The sequence below is a fragment of the Uloborus diversus genome, chromosome 6 (assembly GCF_026930045.1).
Source record: "Uloborus diversus isolate 005 chromosome 6, Udiv.v.3.1, whole genome shotgun sequence".
Lineage (NCBI taxonomy): Eukaryota > Metazoa > Arthropoda > Arachnida > Araneae > Uloboridae > Uloborus > Uloborus diversus.
Genome location: NC_072736.1, coordinates 44,009,232 through 44,035,853, shown reverse-complemented (window position 1 = coordinate 44,035,853; position 26,622 = coordinate 44,009,232). Strand labels below are relative to the sequence as shown.

The 26,622-nt window shown below is 34.5% G+C and overlaps 1 protein-coding gene across 1 annotated transcript in view; it reads right to left on the bottom strand.

Annotated features, from left to right (window-relative positions):
• Positions 1 to 2,420: 2,420 nt before the first annotated feature.
• The window catches only part of LOC129224367 (uncharacterized), a 111,395-nt gene continuing 87,193 nt past the window's right edge, over positions 2,421 to 26,622 (bottom strand). Inside the window, exons 10-12 of the mRNA XM_054858809.1 lie at positions 23,208 to 23,328; positions 8,442 to 8,615; positions 2,421 to 3,076 (exon numbers count right to left, since the gene is read on the bottom strand). Of these exons, the coding sequence (XP_054714784.1) occupies positions 2,939 to 3,076; positions 8,442 to 8,615; positions 23,208 to 23,328 (433 nt within the window). The 3' untranslated portion in view covers positions 2,421 to 2,938. The remainder of the gene's footprint in view (positions 3,077 to 8,441; positions 8,616 to 23,207; positions 23,329 to 26,622) is intronic.

Here is a 26,622-nt window from a genome sequence, read left to right as displayed (position 1 = left end):
GAAATTTAATTTCGGTAGAACGCACGCCCAATAATTCCCGGAGGTGGACGTCAGCGAAGATCCGCGCCTTAGACTGCTCGGCTACGAACGCTCATAAAGTGGTGGAATGTACTAACAGTAATAAGCCACTAGTTCTTAGTCCAAAGGAAAGTTACTCACAAACATACAAGTGAAGCTAATAAAAGCGTATTAAAAAAGTGTCATGTTGCGGACTCTACATTTAGACAAAGTTATGTGAAATGGCCCTGAGACAAGTTATTATAAGGAATTTAAAAATCTTAATACAGTAAAACCTGTTAAGTTGACCACCTTTGTAAGTTGACCGCTATTTTCAGGCACAAAATGACATAATTACATCTGTATCATATAAATCAACCTCTATAAGTTGACCACCTGTTTAAATTGACCACTAAATTAGTACACCGCAAGTGATCAACTTACACAGGTTTCACTGTAGTAAAATTATGTACTGTTGATTTCTACATAAACGCCATATATTGCATGCACAAAGCATCTGACATAGTATTTTATTATTTTGACCTAGTATTGTAGTGTGATTCCCAATCATCTTTATTTCTCCCAGATTTTCTGAAAGTTTTAAGCTTTCTAATAACTGACAAGTACACTTTTAAAAAAGTACTTTATTATACATAAAAGGAAAAAGCTGTTTCATTTCATGCAAAGTTTATTACACAGACATAATAATCATTATAAATTACAAACAATGAATAATTAACACAGACGTGATAAAATACTATATCACAAAATTCGAAATCATTATCAAAAATGTTTATCTATACAAAACAGTCAATAAATATAGCAAAAAATTCTTACGATGTACATGTAGTTATTGTTTTCCATGTATTTTGCATATGCATTTAAATAAGGAACAAACCACTTTAGCTCTATCGCCTGAAATTTTTTTCGATTGCAAAAAACATTAAATTCTTTCAATGAAGTTTATTTCATTTAGAAAGAAAATTCTCTAGACATTGCCACACTTATTATTTTTTCCTGGTCTTATAGCTTTTTTTTTCAAGAAGTAAAATTACATTTTAAAAGTGGTCCTAGAATTTTTATTTGTTTAATTTGGAGCAAAAAACCAAAGAACACTAGTAATGACATTTAAATTACCTATTTTTCTAAAATCTATATAATGCCAAGGAGGTGTTTTTTTTTTTTTTTTTTCAAATTTAACTCACCACACATAATTTACTGCTTGAATAGAAACTGTTAGAAAAAAGAAATTTTGATTGAAACTTGTTTTGAAGGTATGAAAAAGTTAACCTCTTCATGAAAATAATGTCACTTTTTTAACTATCATCTCGAATAGTGGCTTTCTTTAATATTACCGTATCGTTTACTTCTATCTGTACAATTTAAAAACATGAAGATTTTGTAATATTCTAATTACATACCCGAAGCTAAAAGGTACATATCTTTAAAATCAGTTTTATATCAGTATATGAAACCAGTTATTAAAATTGGCGCATATACGTATACTACACAGGCCAACCTATCTACCAACCATCACGTTCCCAGCTTGTACTGCGCGGTAACAGCATTTAATGCCTTTGAAAAAAAAATCGAAGGACGGGAACACCAGGGGTATGTTCGAATAGAGTAACCGGTTGCACCAGTTGGTTGATTTGATGACGTCATGGTAAGTGTCCGTAGGATGTGTTCATTAGTTTTCATCAACCGATGGCTCTATTAGAACCAACGTCCTCTTGATATTAAATGCATGTCTCTTTCTCACCTTTAACATAGAGCAAAAATGAAATCAAATCGAGGGAACGAGGATAAGTAAATTCTGGTACGGAGGCTAATGACATCTATCGAAGGTATAAATTAATAGCAAAGAAAACAATTGGTACATTTCTATATATTTCTATTCAAGAGTCACAACTGACTTCAACTGTATTTTATGTCGAGGTCTGCATACTAGTGCCTTGCCTCCATTATTTTATATACCGATAGATGGCAGCACCATCACCGGATCGAACAGTTAATGAGAATTTAGAACTAGTCCAAGAGCTAATAGCTACCTGGTACTAGCACGCCCAGAGGTATCGTTTCACTTGGAGGACATTGAGACCACGAGCATATTTAACGTCGCCCAGTCCCCTTTAATGACGACGGTGGGTCTTCGACCAGCGGGGATCGAACCCGAGCCCCTCCGGCCCCGAGTCCAATGCCCTACCGATCAGGCTACCACGGCCCTCATTTCTATATATAAATGTTGAAGTCAACCAATCGGCAATTAGATTTGAATTGTTTGGATCCTTCGCCACAGCAACGCGTTTTTCGGATTGCCATTAGGTAATGCTGTCGTTCGTACTGGAAACATACACGGGCGTTAACGGAAGACCACTTTTTGAGGCCAATGCGATCGGCATTTAGTATCAAGGGGGTGTTGATTAGAACGTGCCTGGTTAGCTATTGCTTAACCGATTACTCTATGACTACATTCGTAAATAGGCACCGGTCACATCGGCGCGACCGCAAGCGTGCGGAAACGATCGAGTCCCAATGCGTTTTCAAATACAGTAAAACCCCTTCTAACGGACACTCCTCAAATGCGGACGCCCCTCTTATGCGGACAATTTTTAATTCCTCGATTCCAAGGCAAATAATATTATTAAACCCCTGTCCTGCGGACACCTCTCTATTGCGGACAAAAAAAATTGTCCGCATTAGAGAGTTTTTACTGTATAGGGACTTAACCGTTTCGACCGCTTGCGGTGCGACCGGTGCCTGTTTTCGAATGTACCCTATTTGAACATTTCCCATGTTTATCTAAAAGGGGAAAAAAATCAACTACACAGAAAAATGTTAAAACTATATACACTCCAAACATACATTTGGAATTGCCATCTTTCATCAGAGTTATGTATTTTCAATATTCACAGAGAAATATATCGACTTGACTCTTCTGTTATCTGTAGAGTGAAGATCTGTCAGGAAATGTTCCATGATAGACGAATGAGTTACTAGGTACCGATGGGAAGCCTATTTCGTCAGAAGAAGCACATTCGGAGTTGAGCGAATCATAGTGAAGACCACCAGAATGGTTCTAAAAATAAGTTTATTTCTATCAATATAAATTTTAACATCAAGAAAACTCATGGTTCGTTAAATAGACTGCAATAGGGTTGCATGTTCGACTGCATGCGTTTAACACTAAACGAGGATAAGGCTCATGCAAGTCTCATGCATGCGATGATCCCTCATGCAATTACAGTGAAACCTCAATTTTACGTTTCTCAAGGGACTGGGTTAAAAAACGTAAAATACGGGAAATAGATAGCAGCAGAATTGATGATGGGACCCAATGAAAAAAAGTTAAATGCTTCAAAAGCATAGATTCGGTTGTATTAATTTTGACTTTCGGTAAAAATTTGCATGTTTCTGGATCTGTCACAAAAAAATATGTGCTTCCACAAAGAAACGAGCTATTATTAAGAAACTTAACGTGTATATGGTGAATGAAGAAATAAGCAAATGGTTACAAAATCAGAAAAAAGATCGTTGTAATTAAAAGTAATAGCCATTGAGAAGGAATACTAATGGAGGGAGCCATAGCAAATGTCTCAGTGGAATAAGCTTGGGATCCAATGTTTCCCAGGTCAGGTGACTTGTTTGGCTGAGAAGTTGTCGCGTTTTGGCACGCAATCGCTCTTTTGGCATTAAATATATTTCAGACGACGCGACGGAGCTTATTATGAAGTCGGGGCTACAAATCAGAGCAACTCTAGCTCCAAATCCTTTACCGTATAATAATAAATAAATAAATAACGGATACAAATACAGGCCTATCATTCAAACTCCCTCTCCCAACTTCTTTCCGGATTTTAAAATATAATGTAATTGCATTTTTCATGTATTTTGATGCTTATTCCCTGAATTGACGAGCATGTACAAATAGTTTAAAGTGCTCTGTTATTGACTGAAAATTTATGGATTCATATGTATTGTAATCAATGTTTTGAAATGATTTCATACGCAAGCATACTAGTATTTAAATTGAAGTACAAAAATAGCAAATCTTTATTCTTACGCATCTTCTGTTCACAGGAGCTTGGCGAGAAGATACTCGCCAACAAAGCAAATGCACACAAAATGCTTAAGAGCAGTTAAAATAATTACTAGTTAAGTAAAAAGTGTTTTTATGGAACTAAAATGTTATTTGCACTCAAGATATACAATGTTTTATAACTTTTACTGGTGAAATAAGTACAAAAATTTAAAAAATATAGGCAACTGTGGAATATGTACTCGTTAAAAGCATATAAATGTTATTTTTTCTTTATTTAGAAGTAAAAAACATTCGTACAGGCTAGGGAAAAGTTACTGGACCTTCTGGTGTGGCTTTTTCCTTGCAGTTTACAATGCTAGAATACTGCACTATTGCTATAAATCTATTTTTTTCCTTCTACAGTTAAAGGTTGTTATCATGCATGGTTTCAGCTAATGAAAACTTCTTCAGCGGTTACGGTCAACTCGAAATTGCTCCCAGAGTCACATGGTACTGTTGCCGTATCGGGATAGTAGGGTTGCACTCTCTCCATCTATTCCTTCTCAATGGTATAATAGCATGAGAAAGGTACAAATTAGTAAGAAATATAGCGACCTCTGTCAGTTATGCTCGGCGTGGCATCGAATCAAGTAAGTCAGTGATTTTCGTCCTTTTTACCGCTGCTGTCCCCTTAAGGAGTGAAAAAAGTTTCCAAGTCCCCCTTTGTGAAAGAAATAATGTCCCCGCATGGGGGACTGACACATGAAGAGCAAAAGCTTTAAGCAATATGAAACACTAGTCGACCCGTGCGGAACTCCGCACTGTACTTCGAATCGTTTCATAAGGCATTTCGCTCTTTAAAAGTTTCAAAGAAAGAATATTATGAAGAAAAACCGAAAAAGTAAATGGAAAAAAGTAAGCGCACAAGAGAAGGCATGTAATTCGAAGACATCAGTAACAAAACCTCGTTAAATACAACGTTGTGATAATTTGATCATCGCTCCCCTTTTGGTTGTACGTATTTTCAATGCAAATATAAATATCTTTAAAAGTGTGGCTGAGTGACACGTGAAAAATCAGTAATTTTGCATGTGAAAAAACAGGTTGTGGCAAATACAGTCCTGTCCATGTGAGCATCTGACGAAAAAAAAAAGAAACATTAAAGAGATATTTAGTGGCATGGATTCGATCTGGCGCCATTCTGATTAACAGTACGACGCTCCAACAAACCTAGCGACTGCGCCTTCCTTTTCGAATGCTATTCATTAAAGGAATGCGTAATAAAACACAGTAAAAAAGCTTTTTTCCGAAAAAAATATAATAAGATCATGCGTCTATGTTTTGTCATTAGCCAGCATGATACGATTTAAAATTATTCGTAAAACATGAAATTTGATTAAAGAATGAGGAAGATCTCACGTAGCGATTGAAACTAACATTCTAGAGAAGTAATAAATTCGATTGAAAAAATAAGTATTTTTATTTTTGAATGTTCAACAATTTGCCATAGCAGCCTTCTTTAACCTGTACGGCTTAAATGCCCGCACTTGTTTTTCTTTTAATCGAACACTTAAAATTCAAACCCAAAACCAGTAGAACTGAGTACGTTTTTTAAGTGTAATTTTTCAAGCGTAGACAAAATGTTTTTTTTTTCAGCCCAAAGCAGAGGAGTAGAAAATGATTTCTTACTAATTAAGTTGATAATAATTTTAATGTTTTACATCGTATTCGAATAAATAATTAAAGATTTACTGGGTGAAACTCGTAGTTTTAATTTGGGGTAGTATTTTTTCATTTACACAAAAGTTTGAACACTGCTATTAGAAAAATCTATATTTCAGCATACAATGAAAATGTTTTTCTGCACAAAAAGGATTCTCTTGAGGTATATCTAATACTTTTTTTTATGCTTACATTGCTCAGTGGTCTGGACGGAGTCAAAGCTTTAAAAAAAAGGGAAGAACACCCTTCGATTAGCAGTCAACTTATCTGAATGATAACTGTAGCCTGCATAAAGGAGTCGAAAAACCAAATAACATTCCCACTGCATTTATTTTATTACGTGTGTTACCTGTTGTTTGTTATAAGTACATGTAATGCGTAATAGTAATGTAAATTTGTTATTATGTCGGACAGCCCGAACTGGCCCGAAGTTCAGATAGTTTATAGCCGAACGCTCTACCAAAAAAAAAAAAAAAAAAAACCCACAGGTTAATTTTAAATTTTTTTTTTCTTGCCGAGAAGTACTTTTATTTTTGAAAATTTTTACAACTTTTTATCACAGGCTGTTTGAACCGTTATGGATTAGATGGCAGCACGTGTTCATCATTTTACAGCACGGTTAAAATACAAAATAATTTGAACTAAGTTCCTTTTTAAGCGTAGCTTTTCAAATATAGTAAAAACGTGATACGCTATTTGTTTTTTTTTTTTTTGCAAAAAGAAGAAAAATATATATATTACCCTTTAAATTGAGGTAGTATTTTTTTATTTGTACAAAGAGTCAAAAACTCATTAGAAGAATCTATATTTCAACATACAATTTATTATACTTTACTGAACAAAAAACAATTCCATTGTAGTCTGAAATCTTAAACCTGATACTTATATTTTCGCTTACATACTTTAATTTTCTTACCGGAACCAAAGCTTAAAAAAAAATAAAAATAAAAAAACCTTACATTTTAGTGCTTCGTGTTGCATCAAGTTTTCATACCACGTAGGAGCGTTTCTATCTCATGTATTCCCTCATATTTGTTAATCATTGTTCAGGTAATGCGCGATAGTTTTCTAACTTTTTTGTTGCAGATTGTCCGGACATGGGCCCGAACACGCATTCTCCTGGTTACCAGTCGTACGCTCTGCCGATCAAGCTATTCAGCTCTTTCGGTAACAGTGCAAGTTAAAATTATAAATTTAACCGAAAACCTCATTCTGGTTCTTTAAAACAGGTTTTTTTGCCCGAAAAAACAGTTTTTAGACCGTGGGTCTATTTTTCGTCAGTAGCCTGCACGATAAGCTTCAAAATAAGGTGTAAATCAAAGATATCGATCAAGAATTGAGGAAAATCTCGCGTAGAAACCAAAAACAGGCTACAGAAATAATATATAAGGATTTTATAATTTCAAAATAGGTTTGTTCCTCTGTAACTGAAATATTAGCTTGTACCAACAATCTAAAGCAGTTATATTATGCCACTCAAGTCACACTGGTCAACACAGGAATAACGCTTCTAACAAAGAAGTATACTGATGAAATTTGATGTGACCTTCGAGTCTGGTGGGCAGTAGTGGGTCAAATAATTGAATTCAGCATTTAGAAGACTTTTTCTCTTCGCTACTTTTGTCGAGAGTCATTTATTTATTGATTCTATTTGTTTATCTATTTATTTTTGCATTACAAAAGAGGTTTCTTGCAGCCTCGAAACAAGAATCAGTATTGGTATCTGTGCAACTTTTACGTTGCTATCGGTTTGAAATATCTTGCTTTTTTTTCTTTCTTTAGTTTGAAGGAAGATAAATTTTGAGAAATATATATTATATATACTTAATAATATTTTTATCAAAGTGATTACATGCTAAAGTCTGACTTAGATAACTTTTTTTCCCCACATTTTTTCCAGATCAATATAAAATTTCGAACATGTAATGAATTTAGGAGAAGGGTGTGCCCTTTTATGAAAGTCTCTTCCCATTTTGGCAAACTATTAAATAAATCCCTTGTAATTTATGAAGTTTTAGTTTAAGTTGCTAAAAATGCAGAGTTGAACATCAATAACATCAAAAACATCGAATTCTCTAAAGAGGGAGCGTTTGGATCGCACACAAAAGATGTCAAGCTTTAAGGATGAAGGGGAGGGGAGGCTCTTAAAATTGTAAGTTAGTAACAAGGGGGAGGAAGGATGTAAGAGTGACACCAAAATGTGTGACATCACATATTATGGTTGAAATGAAAACATTTATGTCTAAGGGATTGTCCACAAATGATGAAACGCTTTCAGGGGGGAGGGGGTTCGTGAAATTATGACAGTTTGCTAAAAAAAAGGGTAGGGAGGGGGTAACAAGAAATAGGACATCACTGTTTTTCTAAAGAGTAGGTTAATAAAAAATAGCGTGACATGTGACAAAGAGGGGAGGGGTATGGTGAAGTGTGACACTTTGTGACAAAAAGGAGAGGAGGTCCATAACAGTTGAAAAAAGTGTGACATCGTTACTGGACACGCCCTAACAACATGTTTACGGAACGCAGTGTGATATGTGACAAGGGGATGGGAGGTGGTAATGAGAATTGTGACACTGTGAGAAAGCGGGGGTTAAATTTGTTTGAAAATTGTGACACCATTTTTATTGACAGCCTCTTTAGGATATCTTTGAGTTTTAATGCACATTCAGCAGCAATACTAGAATGGTGGTGAAATATTTACCAAACTGTTATGCTTCTGCAAAGTCCTGATAATTCTTCCATAAGGGTTGGCATCATCCTCGTAAAGATGGTTCCTTTGCTGATGCCTGGACGACTGTATATTGGATATGGCGTACAATTGGCTAGCCGATGACGTCAGAGGCGGCGGAGCTAATTGCAACGTTGACTCGGATGGCTATATTGAGAGAAAAAAAAAATGTAAGCATCAGTGGGAGGAAATGAGTCGGAACGAAATACATTTCCGTAAATGAGGAAAACGCGGAAATTTTTCCACGTCCTGTGTGAAGCGCCGAAATAAATTGCGGCTTAAACACCGCTTGTTAGAGGTGTACTGAAAGCAAAGTCTAGGAAGAAAGATTGCTTATTAATATTGATAAGTGTTAACTTTTTATAAAAGAAACAAAATATATAAGATGTTTTCAGGTAAACAATTTAAAGATACAGTTGACTTACAATTCCCAAACCCGGACCGATAATCATATATATATATATATATATATATATATATATATATATATAAGTGGTTGGTGAGCAAAAGTTTCCCGCCAAACAAGATAAACAATTTAAAGTATCTATCCATATTTCTGAGGAGTTGAAGGTGGGAGGAGGTTCTAATGGAAGTAGGTGTGATGAAAGAGGAGAAGAGGGAGGATGATAGTTAGCAGATACTTGCGGGCAAACTAGATATCGTAACTTTTTATGGCTGAGGGTTTTGGGGGTTTAGGATGAAGATATTCTTTTTTGTGCAGAAAAGTTAAAGGTTTTCTTGGCGGGAAATTTTTACAACCGGGTTGCTTTTGATGAGATATCACATATATAGTGAAAATTTGGCAATTGTTTGAAATTGTGCGCAAAGACAAATTAATGGAAGTTTTGTGCTGTTTATGGATTTGCTTGATTTAGTTGGCGAATTATTTTACGTGTTAACAAATTTAAAGAAAGAAATATTAAAGAAATGGCGATATTTGGTTACATGGTGAAAACCGAGAAACAGTATTACGTACTCTTTAGCTTCATAAACTGCGACAGTTGAAAAAAATGCCAAATGCCTTAGCTATTGAAATGATTCCACAAAAAAAGTTTGGCTAGATTCCTGCTGATCGATTAAATAGACAGTCAACACAAACTAATAAATAAATAAGAAACAGATTAATTGCCACAAAGTTGCATTAAACTGGAAAGTAATCAGCCAAATCCATGTATTATTTGCCAATCTTGTGCAAAAAATCTTACTTCAAGATTTGACTTGAGAAAAGCCTTGAACAGTAACGAAAAGCAAAGATAGTCAAAAATACAACCATTTTCGCTATCGACAGGGAGTTGAGATGATACACTAAATACTGTATTGAGTTGAGGAAAGCCTTCGAACATGGAACTAAAAAGCTCATAACTCGTTTTTTATTCTAGTTAGAAATTTCGAACAGGTGCCATCTTCAGCAGAAGAATTACAGCTTTCGATGGACATGTAATGTAAATGTGTGCAGGTATTTTTTCATCCCCATATTAGAGAATTTATACGATAATTGTGTTTTATTGCCCCCCTAAGGGGGTTTTGCCCCCCATATCGGGACGAAAACTACCCTATGTGTTATTCTCATGCATAAGCTATATTATTGTAAAGTTTCATCAAAATCCGTTCAGTAGTTTTTGCGTGAAAGAGTAACAAACATCCATACATCCAGACAAACTTTCGCATATATAATATTAGTAAGATATATATATATATATATATATATATATATATATATATATATATATATATATATATATATATATATATATATATATATATATATATATATATATATATATATATATATATATATATATAGGGAGTAACTGCCCGAGGATAACGTGTACTTCAAAGCACACAACTCTTTATTTATCTTTACCGTTGTAGTTTGTGTATTTGAAGCTCATGTGCATTGAAATTAATACTTAGTTAAATATGCAGCATAATTCATCATGGTTAAATTAAAAAATATGTAGGTTGCTCAGGATTGTTGGCATTAGTGTAGTCCCTGGACTAGTCCCCTTCAAAGTCGGTTGAAAACAAAAACGAGGGTTGCCATAATCAAGCGTGGGCGAAAGAAGTTTTCTTTCGTGAAGCGTCGTCGTTTGTTATTAATGAGAAATAAATTTGTGACCGGAAATTCGGGCCAAATCCCCATTAATAAGCAAATGTTGAAAGATGAATTTTGATTCGCTCACCGCGTTTACTATCCTCCCTACGTTCTGCGAATTTGATGGTTTTGACTCTTCCGCAGAGTGACAACTATGCTGAGCCATTCTAAATTAAAAGTTCAACCTGTTTAGCAAATAAGATAACTTTCAAAGACATCAAATTCTGCTTTTAAGCTAAGTATCCAACGCAACTGGCAAAGTCATTCAACTGCATGACTGCATTTTAAAAAAAAGTAGAAAAAAAATAAAACTAATTTTAAAAAGTATTAAAAAGCTGATTTAGCTACTAAGTCGCTGTTGAAGCAAGAAATGCATACTATAATTATGATATTCACAGATTTGGGGAATTGGGACAAACGTTTTTTTAACAACAATGAGCAAAACACATTTCTAGAGAAATTTGAGCTTTAAACCTAATGTAATTTAATCGGAAGTATATTTTTCAATTCAATGGGAGTAATTTTTTCAAAATGTCTTATTTTAAAGTTTTTACACATTTGTTTTTTTCTCCCAAAGAACTCTGAATTTAGAAAACGTTTTTACTATTCCACTTGCAAACAGAGCATAAGTATAGTATTGGATTACCACAAACTAGTCCTATTTTGCTATGTACATGTTGCGGAAATTATTTTGAAGAAAAAAATCTCCAAATTTACTCAAGTAGAAATATTTTTTTTTCTTGTTTGAGAATATAAATTTTTGTGTCATTAGTGCCAGTGTCTTTCATAACATTTAAAATTTAGGCGTTCATTTAAGTGAAGGAAATTATGCAAGTGAAAAGTGGTTTCGTAACGATGTTTTTTTTAGGATTTCATCAAGGCAACAAGATAATATGCTGGTACTCGCCATCTCTTGTCGATTTCTGCAGCGAATTGCAGTTAATGAACATAACATTTTTAAAAATAATTTTACAAAATTTTAGCATAATGTAAAATTATTTTCAAATGGAACTCAATTTACAGTTTTATTTTGAAAAATACAAAGAACTGTCGCACAACGTTTCATTTTTTCTTTCTGAAATGGTGTTGTTCTAATCTGTACTAAAAATAAAAGAGTTTTCCTCGGAGAAATAATCAAGTAATAATTCTCATTTTAAAATATTATTTACGTTTTCTTTTTTTTTTTAATAAAAGATTTCACTTTCGAAATATTTAATAATGCTTACAAATTTCAGAATTATGTCATTATTTTTAAATATATTTTATGTTTCAGAACTGTAATATTAAAAACGAAAAACACTGAACTTTTCTGATTTTCTTGAAAACAAATTTTATAGTTTTTGCTATAATGTTGCTGCATAAGTTTCAAACATAAAAATATTAACAAATTTTTCTGCTGTGATACAAAACAATACCGAACACACATGTACTGAATTCAAAATGAGAATCAAACACATATATATTGTGTATAACTATCATAAAATCAGTCACAATATTGCACCCTAAATTCAATGATTAACGCTTTATTTACGTTTATACATGCAACCGTTTTCAGAAAATATATTTCGATACACACTGTAAAAATTAATTCATTTAACAAATATATGCATTATTAGATAAATTTTAGCTATCAGAACTAGTCTAGATCAATATGATACTTTTAGGTTGCATTCTTCACACAAGAAATGTTTGCACTATTGAAGAGAAATTACTTTTAAGCAGGCTTGCCAGATTTCTGAAATGTTCAACCGGGACACCGGAGTGTATCCCCCAGTGGCGCACTCGGAATTTTTTTCTGGGAGGGGCTAGAATTTTTAAAGGAACTCTGATACGTGAATAGAGAAGCAAAATTACTGTTTTTTCAACCTTTGCCAGATGTTTGAAGATTTTTTTTTTAAATTTCGTTTTATTGCAGTTTTTACTTTAATTATATACCAACTTTATAAAAATTTAGGGAAAAAGAAATTGCGCTGTTCTGTTCTTAGTGCGCTCTCTATCTATCGAACCACTTCCACAAAATCAGTTTAAATTTATAAATCATAAAAGATACACACCAACTTAATTATGCTCAAATTAGGAAAAAACATTGAACGAAGAAAGCTGCAACAAATACTTTCTTTTTAAAGAAAGAGGCTGACCTCTTTGTGGGGAGAAAAATTGATTGTTAGGAAAAGAGTTTTACAGAGAGAGAGCAGTCGTATTTTAAGAAGAGTAATTTTCAAATATTTCGTAAAATTCCCAAAATTATAGGCCAAAAGACGCAGTTTTAGACATTCTTTTAGGTGTGGTCAAGGAGGTTATGGCCATTTCTGAGTTTCATCTGATCTCTGGGAGGGGCTTAAGTCCCTTAGCCCCCTCCATAGGTGCGCCACTAGTCCCCCCCCCCAACGTCACGAGTATTCAGAAGGATACCCTTGCTGGCTTTTAGAGTGTTTTAGATGATAATTCATTCTTAACTCTATGAGAAAATGGATACTAATTATTTGCGAACCTAAACCAAAAGTGATATAAATTACAAAATCGAATAAATTTAAACATTTTATTTCCTGCATGTTAAAATTTTTATCATAAGCTTCTACAGTTAGGAGAAACACTTTGAATGAGGAATAAAAATTTTAACAACATTTGCCTGGTCTTTTCATTAGCTAATACCTTTTGTAGAAAGTCTTTTATGATTCTTGTTGTAAAAATCGGCATAAGCAAATCGATATTAATTTTACTAGTTAATATTGCAAGTGACAAAGTAGTTATCTTAAATAATCCTTCAGTTAATTATTCTTAGACTTTTCAGGTCCTTTGCCAAGTAGCAAGCACGGTGGGGAGGTGGTTGATCATAGGGCCATATCCAGAAAAGGGGGGGGGCGAGGCCCCCCCCCCTGAAACAGAAGAAACTGTAAAACAGAAGAAAGTTTATTTTTTTTTATTTCAAATGTCAGAAAAGGAAAATAACAAAGTTTTTTTTATTCTTAATTCTGTGCCTAGTAAACGAGTGAAAATTTGAAGAAATGCAGAAAAAGCAATTCTAGTTTTCATTAGCTGCAAAGCAAACTTGAAATTTAGACCCTTAATTAGGACTTCCTGCTCTCTTTCCCAATTCAATTTAAAGCCGTCCAGGGCCAAGGCAGGCCCCTTGTCAGTTTGGTAGACTTGCCCTCCTCCAGGGGCGTGCACAGAGATTTTGGGGCCCATCACAAAAGACTTTTACGGTCCCCCTCCATATTGTTTACCCCTATTTTCAACCCTAGTTTTAAAAATATTGGGCCCAGTTCAGGCTCGGGTCCGGGCCAACAGGTATCCCTTCTTCCCCCTGTGCACGCCCCTGCCCTCCTCCTTCTAAAACCTTAATAAAACTTACACTGCACCGATTTCGAGCCGGGGACTCCAAGGGCCGGGCCCCTAGTTTCCGATTGGGCTAGTATCTGGTTACCTAGAGGTGCCAAATTCAACTCCTTGATCCTGAGTAAAAAATGCAAAAATCATGAGTCTCGCGTTTTTGTAGCATTTTTCAAGATTAATTTTTGTGACTGATGTGTTCCATATGTGTTGCCATTTATTTAATACCGAATTGAGTATTTTGGAAGTTCTTTTGTTATTGCTTATTTTTATCTTACTTCTACTGCATATTGTTAATATTTTAAGCATGAGAAAAAAACACTTACTCTACTCTATTTCATTTTCTGCACTAGTTGTGATTGAAAAAAAAAATTTGTTTTGAGAAATATTTCGTTGTACAGTAAAACCTGTAAAGTTGACCACCTTTGTAAGTTGAACACCTGTCTATGCTGACCGCTTTTGTCAGGAACGGAATTTATCCTATCTTATATAATGAGGGAAAACCTCTGTAACTTGACCACCTCTCTATCTTGACCACCTGTCTATCTTGACCACTGATGTACACCAAATTTGGTTTGGAGTATTGTAAAAAACCCTTTGAAAGTTGACCACTTGGTTTATTTTTTAAAACTTAATGTAGCAAATTATTTTATTTTATATTATTATTTATTTTATAGCTTTCTAAGAATATTTTCGATGCCAGACCAGCATTTTACCAACTAAATAAAACAGCAGCATAACTAAACCTCCTTGTGAGTTTAACCACATGGGAAAACTACTAAGAACCCTTTTATTCTCCAAACTTGTTTTTCTTTTCTTCTATTTGAGATTGCCTTTTGTACTCTCTGCTCAATGAAAACATGTGTCAGTAGAAAAGTACAAAGTATTTTTTCCAGTTGCAATATTTTGTACTAAAGAGTAAAGTTACTTGGATTGCAGTATTTCTGGTCCAAAGGATTAAGAGATAGGGAATTTTAATTTTCAACTGCCTTTTTGAACTATGTAAGTCCATCTTGTTCTTTGTGTTATAGTTTTACATAAAATGCCTTCAAAAAGAAAGTTAGTTGAGCTTGAGATTGATAAAAAGTATGAAACATTAAAATTAATTGAAATGGGAGAAATCCAAAGAAAATTAGCTGACACATATGGAAATTCTAAAACTTGGGTCTAATAAATGCGCGAAACTTCAATAAGGAATTATTTTGTTGAACAATAGTTCATCATGGTTATAAATGTATATGAGAAAAAAATAAAGCGAAAAATTTGTTATTTTTAAATAGCTATGAATTTTTAGGAACTATTAATATCAAATAAGTAACTTTTCATAAACAATAAGATATAAGATTTTTTTTTATCAATTTACTGAAATTTTAAAATTGCATGACACATTATACGTCATTCTGGGAAAATTATCTCTAAAAATATTTGAATAACATTTTACATTTCTGTTTCAAAGTAATGTTAAACAATGAAAGTGAGTTGAACAGAAAGAGTAAATGTCAATTAGTCAAAAAAATGAAAACATGGTGCAAGAAATGACAAAAAAAAAAAAAAAAAAAAATACCCCTTTATAAGTTGACCACCTGTCTAAGTTGACCACCAAAGTACTGCACCGCAAGTGGTCAACTTACACAGGTTTCACTGTATTTATTTTTAACTTAAAACGGGTGTGTCTTACGAAGTTATAATCATTTTGTAAGACTGTGTAATCCACTTCTGAAAAGTGCAAAAAACGTGCTTTAAATAATTTCAACTGTTCTAGTGTCTTTGAAAATTATTTAAGTTTTTGAAATTCCTTGAAATGTTCCTCAATTTTGTCTCTTATCAAGAAAATAAAGTATGAATTGTCCAAATGGCTTGAATATTACTCTTTCGTTCTTATTTTCTGAATTTCTACACCGTTTCTTTTAAACCGTTTTGTACAATTTTTGTACTGTAGGGCATTTGATGAAAAGGGGGGGGGGGGATGTTGGAGAAGTGATCAAAAACAAACTACACTAAAAGCTGATACGAGCAAATGACGATGTGTTTCTCTTTTATGACGATGTGCTTCTCTTTTCTCCTCTCTGTTGATTGATGTCAACGATTTGTCGAGCAAGCAATTTTTATTTTGTTTGATCTTGATTTGCTAAAGAATACATAACTTTTAAAAGACCTTCTTCGCCTATTTTTCTTCATATTTTTGTAGTCTCAATTACTCCGTATAAGGTCTCAAAATACGGATTTTTAAATCTATTTTCAAAAAATTTCCCAAGGGAGAAACCCTCGGCCCCCTGAAATAATGGATGTTCTACATCCAACTTAAAGGGATACTGTCCTGTTATCCTTAGCACTACAAGGTGAATTAAAAAAATAATAAGGAATAAAAATAAAAATAACAACAGTCCAACAGTGGAATCTTTAGTTTCTGGGCATCGGTGGGCTAACCGTGAATATTTTCGATGGAGCATGGTTGGGAAACTGTTAGGCACTATAGTTGAGCGTTGACCCTTCGTTGGCAAATGGTTGGTTGAGTAACGGTTGCCAAAGCGGATGTTGCCAACCGTTGGCCAACCATAAGCTCCACCATTGGCCAACCATCTCCCAACCAATTGTGCTACTTGAGATGTAATCAAATTTATCTTTTTCCGGGACGTGAAGTAAACCGGCCGGTACACCGCGATTTTGTCTGAAAACCGGGACTGTCCCATTCAAACCGGGACGTCTGGCAAGCCTAGTTTTATGTAAAATAATAGCGTAAGAAAGATCTGTGGATTAACTTCTTTGCAATAGGACTGCCTTTGTAAAAAATAATATTTAAAAAACTAAAAAAACACGCTTTAATAACAAAATGAACTAAAAAGTTAAAAATAATCTTTGGATGACAGGTATATAAAGTAATTGACCAAACACTTAATTTTACTGTAAAAAAACGTAAAGGGCTTCTTATCAGTTGTTAAGTTCTTCCACTTGTTATCCATGCAAAACTGTAAATAGGCAGCCCCCCACGATTTTTTTCTATTACAGTAAAATTAAGTGTTTGGTCAATTACTTTATATTTGTCATCCAACGATTATTTTAACCTTTTAGTTCATTTTGCTACTAAAGCATGTTTTTTTAGTTTTTTAAACTATTATTTTTTATAATGGAATGCATCTTAGTATTCTATTGCATTATTTGCATCAGACATTTTGAATGCTTTCTGGTAAATTCATGTGCAAACATTGTTACACTTCGCAACTCTGATTTCTACGTTGTAAGTAATTTTAATAAGCCACTGGCTACTTGTCCAAAGGAAAGTTGGACCCACAAACTTACCCACAAACATACAAGTTAAGCTCATAAAAGCGTGTTAACTAGAATAAACTAATAAGCGTGTTAAAAAACAAGTTTTACAGGAACGTAGTCTCTGCGATTACATAGGAAGAAAAGAGAGAAATAATGCAAATATAACACAATTTTGTATGCCATTTCCTTAATCCTTGATGCTACTTCAGTCAAAATTTTGCAAAATTTCTTTTTCAAAAGCTTAAAAATTTGAAACTAGAATTTATCAAGTACACTAATATATTTCAAATTTCATCCAAATCGCGATCTTTCAGAAGTTAAAATTTTTGCCACCCCCTTTTTTTTAATTTCACCGGTCACCGCACACCAACTGCAGTTTAAACTGGGGACCTTTGTTTTACAGTCATTGATTTCTGAGTCAAGTCAAAATAAATTATTTTCTCTTTTACCGAAGTTGAGAAAGTATTTAATTATTTTAAAAAGAAATCTTTAAATTAAAAATGTAGTACAGCTGCCGATTATTCGTCAGCTAATTACGTTCCCCAAAAAACCTCCTCTTTCTTTCATTTCCCCTCTACACATCTACCTTCAACTCTAGGACTCGACCGATGCATCGGCCTGGCATCGGCGCCGATGGTTCAACAATTTAGCCATCGGCATCGGCATCGGTGGCCGATGCTAACTTGCGGGAAACATCGGCCCATCGGCCTTAAAAAACATCGAAAAGCCGATGGAATTGGCCGATGTTTTTGAAAAAAAAAAGACCTTTGCTGTTTTACTTTAATACAAAGTAAATGGAGTTGTTGTTTTCATATAAAATTATTTACTTAAATTTCAGTATGAATTTCTATTTTTAGTCATCCCTAGAAGAGTTTTTAATACTACATTCAGGTACCAAACAAGTTAATTGTTGTTATTGTTCTCACTTGACTGTTCTTGGCGTCTTTTGATTTTTCCCACAGCCACCCTCCGCGCCATCACCGTCGACGGGCTCCTCACGATGCTACTCCTATAGCGAAAGCCGTCTCCAGGTTGCATCCATGTCCTACACACACGCGCATGCATACATACACACACACACGCACACAAACACATACACACACGTACATCTACACACACAAACACGTACACACACACAGACACCCACATATACACACAACTACCCACACATTCATGCCTGCACACAGACATAAACACATATGCCTACACACATATACACATACCCCCTCCCACACATACATTCTAGGACTCGACCGATGCATCGGCGCCGATGGTTCAACAATTTAGCCATCGGCATCGGCATCGGCGGCCGATGCTAACTAGCGGGAAACATCGGCCCATCGGCCTTAAAAAACATCAAAACGCCGATGGAATTGGCCGATGTTTTTGAAAAAAAAAAAGGACCTTTGCTGTTTTACTTTTTAATACCAAGTAAATGGAGTTGTTGTTTTCATATAAAATTATTTACTTAAATTTCAGTATGAATTTCTATTTTTAGTCATCCCTAGAAGAGTTTTTAATACTACATTCAGGTACCAAACAAGTTAATTATTGCGTTGTTTCTTGCAGCAGGATGTACGTATGTATCTGTCATAAGTCATAACTCAAAAATGATAATCTGTAGAAGGTTAAAGTTTCGTATGTGGGGTCTGCGGACGTTCCAGTTGTGCACTTCCCTTTTTGTTTTCGATCGGGTGTTCTGAAAAGCCTGTTTACTCATTTTTTGTGGCTATTAATTACTTATTTCAATGCAAAACTAATATAGCGTCTCCGAGTGACGATCATTTGGTGATATATTGCCGAATTGGAGACCATAGAAACAAATATGAGATGGCGAAACCGATTTTTGTGTCATTTTATTAGATTCCCCTTGAACCGACGGTAATTTTTAATTTTTCGATATTTGTAATATGAATCACAGTAATGCAGTCTTTTCTGTATCGCTTCGGCGGAGTTACAAGTTTGGGGCCCGTCGAAATACATTTTGGGGATCACAAAAGTTGTAAAACATTTATCATTCGCACTTTTGTAACTCCTTCGGTGGCCCTATGGTTATGGGGCCTCTCGTGCAATTGCAACATTTGCTATATTTTAAATCCGCCATTGCACGTCAAAACAAACTCGGGTGCAAGTTTTGAAAGAGTTTTCTGCTCAATGTTTATGATTATTTTGAACTCTATTTTTACGACTATTTTTTGAATTTCCGAGAACACTTGCGTGCTCCTCCTCTCACTCCCTCAATTTCTGAAATTAAATTCCAGTTGTACTTCTGAGTTGTTTAAAACTAATACCATTCATAAAATTGGAGATTTTTTTTTCAAACTTTCTCTATTGTTTAGAAAGAATTTAGGGCATTAATGTAAGAAATTGATTAAAGACGTTTTGAATGGTGACATAATTCGGAAATCAAAGGGATTTTGATTTTTTTTTTTTTTTTTTTTTTTTTTTTCGGAAGTGCTGAAGTAGATTCATAAACTCTTCCGAGGCGTTGGTGGTAGCTGTTCTGTACTAAAAAAATGAGGCAAAGGTTGGGGCCGAAGTGTGATTTACTCCAAAATCAGAGGATGACCCCCCTAACCCTACCTCGTCGTTTCAAACATTTCTTAAATATTTAGCGATTATTTATTTTGGTCAAGAAATGTCATTTTGCGTATTTCTCATACTTGTTTCACCTATATTTCGTAAATTGCCATTTTTTTTGCATCATTAATAGTGATTGATTTTTTTTTCTGTTGTAAGTAACAATTTTTATGTATTTATATAAAATCAATGAATAAGTTATTTTCGTTTTTTATAGAAAAGTTTCAAGTATTTTCTATTATGCAATTTTTCAAATTTAAGAAAATTATTGTTCAATTGAAAAATTTAATTTGAACTTGTTTGTAAAGCTTCATAAAAGATTAAACAATCAAATTGTTCAATACTATGTGTGCAAACATCAGATCAAGTAGTATATGTATTCAGTTATTAACTTGGTGTAAATATTGAGTTTGTTTATTGTACCTGCGTTTTAAGAACCTTGCTCTTTTCATGGCTATTTTTTTTTTCAGCAAAATGTATGTCACTGTTATAGCTTTTATGAAAAATGCAAACTTTTCTGAGCATACATTTTAAATAAGTATAAAAATATTACTATTTTGATTTAACATTGTAATTTATTTGTTACCTTTTTTGTTTAATTTGATGACTAAAAAATGTCTACGTGCAATCTTTCCACTTTAATTGAGTAATTTGTTGACGGTTTGATAGTTCTGTTCTTAATTTTTTTTTTTTTTTTTGAATGATTAAACAACGTAATTTAATTTTTTTAAACAATGTTTAGTGTACCTAAATCCATACATTATTACAACATTACTGAAATCTTAGTTATATGCTCAATTAAAAAAACAAAACAAATCAATTGGTTATCAAACAGTCTCTTTGATTTTCTTCCTTCTTTTTTTGGCTATTGTTCTTTCTCTTTCATCATACAGCAGTCAAAAAAGGAGAAGCATAACTACACCCTATACAGATTGTACGTAGTACGATGCAAAAGTTCGGGGACAAGCTGTATAAAATCTTACCCAGAATAGTTCACATTACCGAAGCACATCCACCTTCAAAAGGTCGCCTTAAGGGACCATGTACTTCTGCCAGTGGTCATATAACTTTTGGAAAAACTCCTGGAAGCCATTTTTCGCTACCTTCTATGATGCAGCTTCATCTTCTGACAGAAAAAAGCGGCGTCTATGCAAATGTTTTTTTGCTGGGAACAGGTAAAAGTCACACGGAGCTAAGTCCGACGAAACGTTATGTTATTTGTTTGTCATATCAGAGTATTGACCAATCGAACCGTGCATCCTCAACATGAAAGTCGCCTTCTTCCCCACGATGAAGTTAAAGCAGCAGCGCAAGAGGCCTTACAGGAATTTGCGAAAAATGTCTTCCAGGAGTGCTTCTAAAAGCTATACGAACGTTGGCAGAAGTGCATAATCGTTCAAGGTGACTATTTTGTAGATAGATATATGCTTCGGTAATGTGAACTATTCATGGTAAGGTTTTATACAACTTGACCTCGAACTTTTAGATCATACTACGTACGTATGAGTTTTCAATTTACTATTTCATAACGTTTTTGAGTGACGCAAGTTTACGCGCATGACGACATCACAAGAGAATTTGCGATAATTAACTGAGGAGGCGTTCAAAATGGATATTTGGTTATCTATATGTTCTTAAGTACATATGTATGTACAGATGTGCCGAAAAAACTTGTGAAGTATAAATTTGGTGATAGTAAAGTAGAAATTAGGTCGAAATCTGATTTTTTTTTGTGATTACAATTCTTTATTCGTAGAAAGGAAGTAAAGTGAAATGAATCAATGATCCTTTAAATCCCTGACAATCTTATCAGTTTATTTCTGTTTGATTTTTTTTTTTTTTTTGCCATAGGTCAACGGCATCGGCCATCGGCAATCGGTCATTTGGAGGAAAACAATTGGCCATCGGCCATCGGCCATCTTTGAACAATCGGCCAACAATCGGCATCGGCCAAAAAATGCCATCGGTCGAGCCCTATTCAGCTCGGTTATTGACTATTCCAGATTGATGAGCCTGAAACAAAGACAAAACTGCCGAGACAAAACCGAGAAACTGGGCTGGTCAGAATATGCTTGTAGTTTCTTTTTATTATTATTATTATTATTATTATTATTATTATTATTATTATTATTATTATTATTATTATTATTATTAGCTCTTGATTAAGGGATTAAGGACGATAACTTACAGCTTATCAATAAAAACTGTTTAACTAAACTGCAAAAATGTAGCACATAGTTTTCAAACTGTAACCAAAACTGAGACCCTGATTAAAACTAGTATGTTGTGGCTGTGGCCATCACGAAACTTTCTTCTATATATTTCTTATGAATTCTGACCCCTCCCCACGCTTGAGGAGAAAGCAATATTATCAGAAAAAATAAAATTACGCACACAAAAAACTCGAGAACCGTCTCAATTTCCGAATTATCGCAAAAGCAAAGCAAAGAATTAACTATAAATTTTATTTATAGTTAATTCTTTAAATTTCCTTTCTTGAATTAACTATAAATTTTATTTTTAACAAACATAAGAAGGCAACAGTTAAAATTTTAAATCGAGATAATATTTCCGATCATTTCCATGCAATTAAAATCACGAGAAATACCCAGATGACAGTCTATTACGATTTATATTTCTTATTGTTGCAATAATAAAGTTATTTTTATTCGCAAAGAAAAAAAAATCAGCACCTATTGGAGCGATTGGCGCCAAAATTAAACCAACGCTTGTTTACATATAGGTTCAGATTTATTCCTAATTTCATCTAGAACGTAGCATTACTTTTTGAGATATAACATTAGCAATGAAAAAGAAAGAACGTTCGATTGCACCACCTCCTTATCAGCTCTTGAAGCCAAAACAAAATCAGCTCTTGTAGCCTCTAAGGGCTACTTGTCGATACATTTTTGCTTGATTCCGTTCATTATTTTTGAGATATAGCAGACACAAATGACGACAAAAAACGTTCAATAGCTCAGCCCCTGTTTGAGCTATTGATACCAAAATTGAATCAACAACTGTACACGTTAAGGGCAACATATGGACCAAATTTTCTTTGATTCTGCCAGTTACTTCCTGGGGAATAGCAGGCATGCATTACTCAAGAAACGTTCCATTGCTCCACATCCCTTGGAGGAATTCGCGCCAAAAACCAATGGACACAAGTTCACATAGGGGCACATAAGTGTACCAAATTTCGTTTGATTTCATGCGGTAGTTTTTGCTGTAGAGCGGCCACAAAAAACCGGTCACACACATACATTTTCCAAAAATGGTCGAAATGGACTCATCACACCTCAAAACGTTCGAATTCGTCAAAATTCGGAATTCGAAAATTTGCACGAAACCAATACTTCCTTCTATATATTAGACAAAGAAGAAAGTAAAAAGAAAGTTATAACACAAAATTATTCACATGAAGCTGATTGGACAATGTATTTAAACTTATATCGAACACTTACTACATATGTGCTGCTGAGTGGAGTGGTGGAAGCCCATCGGACGTGATCTGCCATTGTCTGGAGTCGATATGCGGCATGTTTGGCTGCTTCTGATTTTTGATGTGCCCTTTTCCAACGTCGGCTGTTATACAGAGGAAGAAGAACGTGTTCGTTATTATGGGGGTTATATATTTCAATACGAGGAGTACACATTTTAACATGGGGAGGATATATTTCAATATTCCAATATGGAGAGGTTATATTTCAACATTCCAATTTGGGGAGGATATATTTCAATATTCCAACAGAGGGTATATCTCAATATTCCAATATGGAGAGGATATATTTTAATATTCCAATATGGGGAGGATATATTTCAATATTCAAATATATAGAGGATATAGTTCAATATCCCAATATGGGGAGGATATATTTCAATATTCCAATACGCAGAGGTTATATTTCAACATTCCAATTTGGGGAGGATATATTTCAATATTCCAACTGAGGATATATCTCAATATTCCAGTATGGAGAGGATATATTTTAATATTTCAATATGGGGAGGATATATTTCAATATTCCAATCAGTGGCGGATTGGTTGAAAAAACCGGCCCTGGCATTATGAGATGTAGCGGCCCCAAAGCTCTTATCGATATTAAATTTTATTTAACGATTGGGATATCCCTTAAATATGAGGACTTTGCTTTCTGACTTCTGGGAGTCATTAAAGTACTAGCAATATAAACTTAATGGAAAGATTAACATTGAGTTTGAAATGGGGGGTCCGGGGGCCTCTCCCCCGGAAAATGTTCAAAATTGTAGTCTTAATAACTCATCTTTAGACAATATTTGGTGATGTTTGGGGAGCGTAGGTTCAGGGTTTCTCCTGCTGCAATTTTTCGGAAGTGGAAATCCAAAAACAGAATATTTAAATTATATTCGAGTATATGGTATGAAGAGCGGTTCCGGGGGCTCTCCTCTGAAATTTTTAAAAAAGTATTAGCTCTGAAAACGCAGTTTTAGAAGATCTTTGGTGATTTTAAGTCCAGATAGATTCCGAGGCCATCCACCAGAAAATTTTTAAATTGAAGTTTTAAAAGCCTTTTTTGGTAAGGACTAATGCACTGGCAGTTACTCGAAAGTTAAGTTCCAAAAACGAAATTTTTGCTGATCTTCAGTGATGTTAGGAGAAGGAGTTTTCAGGAGATTCACCCCGGAAAATTTTCGAAATTGAAGCACTAAAAACCAGATTTAAAACGTTCTTCATTGATGATGCCGAGAGAGAGGAGGGGACGGTGCGCTTTCTCGGAAAATTTTCGATACTGTTAATTTAAAAACACATTTTTAGACCATCTTTGGTAATGTTAAGAAAATGGGAGAGGTTCGAGTACTTTCCTCCAGCAAATTTTCGAAACTGGAATTCCATGTTATGGTGGGAGTGGATTTGGCTGTTTTCTTATGTAGTTATTCAAAATTGCAGCCCGAAAATTTTAATTTTACACGATCTTCGATGATATTAGGAGGGCGGGGGAGGGGGGGGGGGGTTCTGGGGACTACGGAATTCTTTCGACATTGATTTTTATCAACTTATTTTCTTTTTAAACTGAGGGGTCCGAAACCGTGAGTTTGTACAGCATACAAAATACTTTATGTTTCGTCACAAAATGTTTGAAATTCACATTTCGGCGGCCTTTGGCTTTTGATTTGATAATCTTAATAATCTAGAGTCTTTCATACTCCTCAATAGTATTTTAAGATTGCATTTTTTAAATAATTTTACGGAAAAAAATATTTATTCACTTTTATTCCAATTGTTACAAACAGGGTCGCTGAGAGCAAAAGCGGATCAGGGAAAAAAAATGACATATGTCAATTTTTTCACAGGCCCCCTTCTACACCTTTCACCATTAAGATATTTTACCCTCTGAACGAGTTCAATTCCGAGCCAGGCCCCTCCAAACTATTCTCCAACTAAGCTGACATGACCTCACGTCAGTCCTTGTTGTAAGTTGCATTTTATAGCAATTGTGAATTGTCATTTATAAATAAAAGCGTCAAAGAGACCAAAAGTATTTTAATTTTCTACGACCGCTAAGGTTTCCCTGTTTTTTTTTTTTTTTTTAATTTATGCATTTATTTTTCATTACAACACTAATAACATATTGGCAGCCCCAGGGTCCGACTAACTAAAAGTTAGGCCCTAGGCCGATATTAATTTGGAGACCCCCTGAACACTGTGCAGTGTTTGATTTATATTTTTAAAGCACAGCACTTTTGGGGGCCTCTTTGTCTAATCACACAACTATGTATAAATCACTTACGTACATTTATGAATCCCCTTTGGGCACCCTCATAATCGTGACCAAGTAAATTCGTTACTGGCAGAATGATTAAAAATCCCCCTTTAAAGAAGTTTTTTCCCAATTAAAGAGTCATATTTTTTTATTTTTAAAAAATACATGTATTTCTCATATCGTTGCAATGCTATGCATAATTCTTTAAAACATTTGGGATCACTTAGGAACATGGGACCCAGACCTAGACCTAGTCAGCCTGTGTAGTAATCAGGCCCTGAGCAGCCCCATTTCAGAAATCCCCCCCCCCCTTGGTGACGCGCTGCCTCCCTCCACCAGCAAGCTTGCAAGCTTTAGCCCATGCATAAAGATGAGCTGAGGCTGTGTTTTGCGAATTTGCGTTATTCTAAACACATGCGCGCAAAATTTATTTTGCTGTTAGTAGACAGGTCCGAAAGACTTTGCTGTTAGTTGGTCGGCACGAAGCATGACTGGCCCACCGGGCAAATGCCCGGCTGCCCGCCGGCTGTATCCGCCACTGATTCCAATATGTAAAAGATATAGTTCAATATCCCAATATGGGGAGAATATATTTCAATATTCCAATATGGAGAGGATATATTTCAATATTTCAATATGGAGAGGATATGTTACAATATTCCAATATGGGAAGGATATATTTCAATATGGGGCACATTTGAAGGGCTCGAACATAAACTGAACTGTCTTAGTTATTTTATTTCCTATCCGCCACATTAATCACAAGATTTTTAACCAATAGCTTTTTCTGTTTCTCCTATTCCAAGCACATTGCTAAGAAAAGAATTTTGTTTTTGATGCCTCGGCAAGAAGGAAGTTATATTTTTTTACTTACTATTAATTGAAGCATCTGATGGTGGTTTATTCTAATAAGATAAAGAGTTGTGTTTTCAAATATTTAATTACAACAGGAAATTACTTTGTGGAACACAGGTATGCTAATAGTTGTAAGTCAACATTCGTAAGTCACACTTCTAGCAACACTAAGTGACAAATTTTAATTCTTAAACGAAACATCCCCACCTCTCATTTTTAGAAGTAATTGGGGTACGTTTTCGTTAAAAGTTTGGCAACGTGATTGACGATATCTACAAGAATA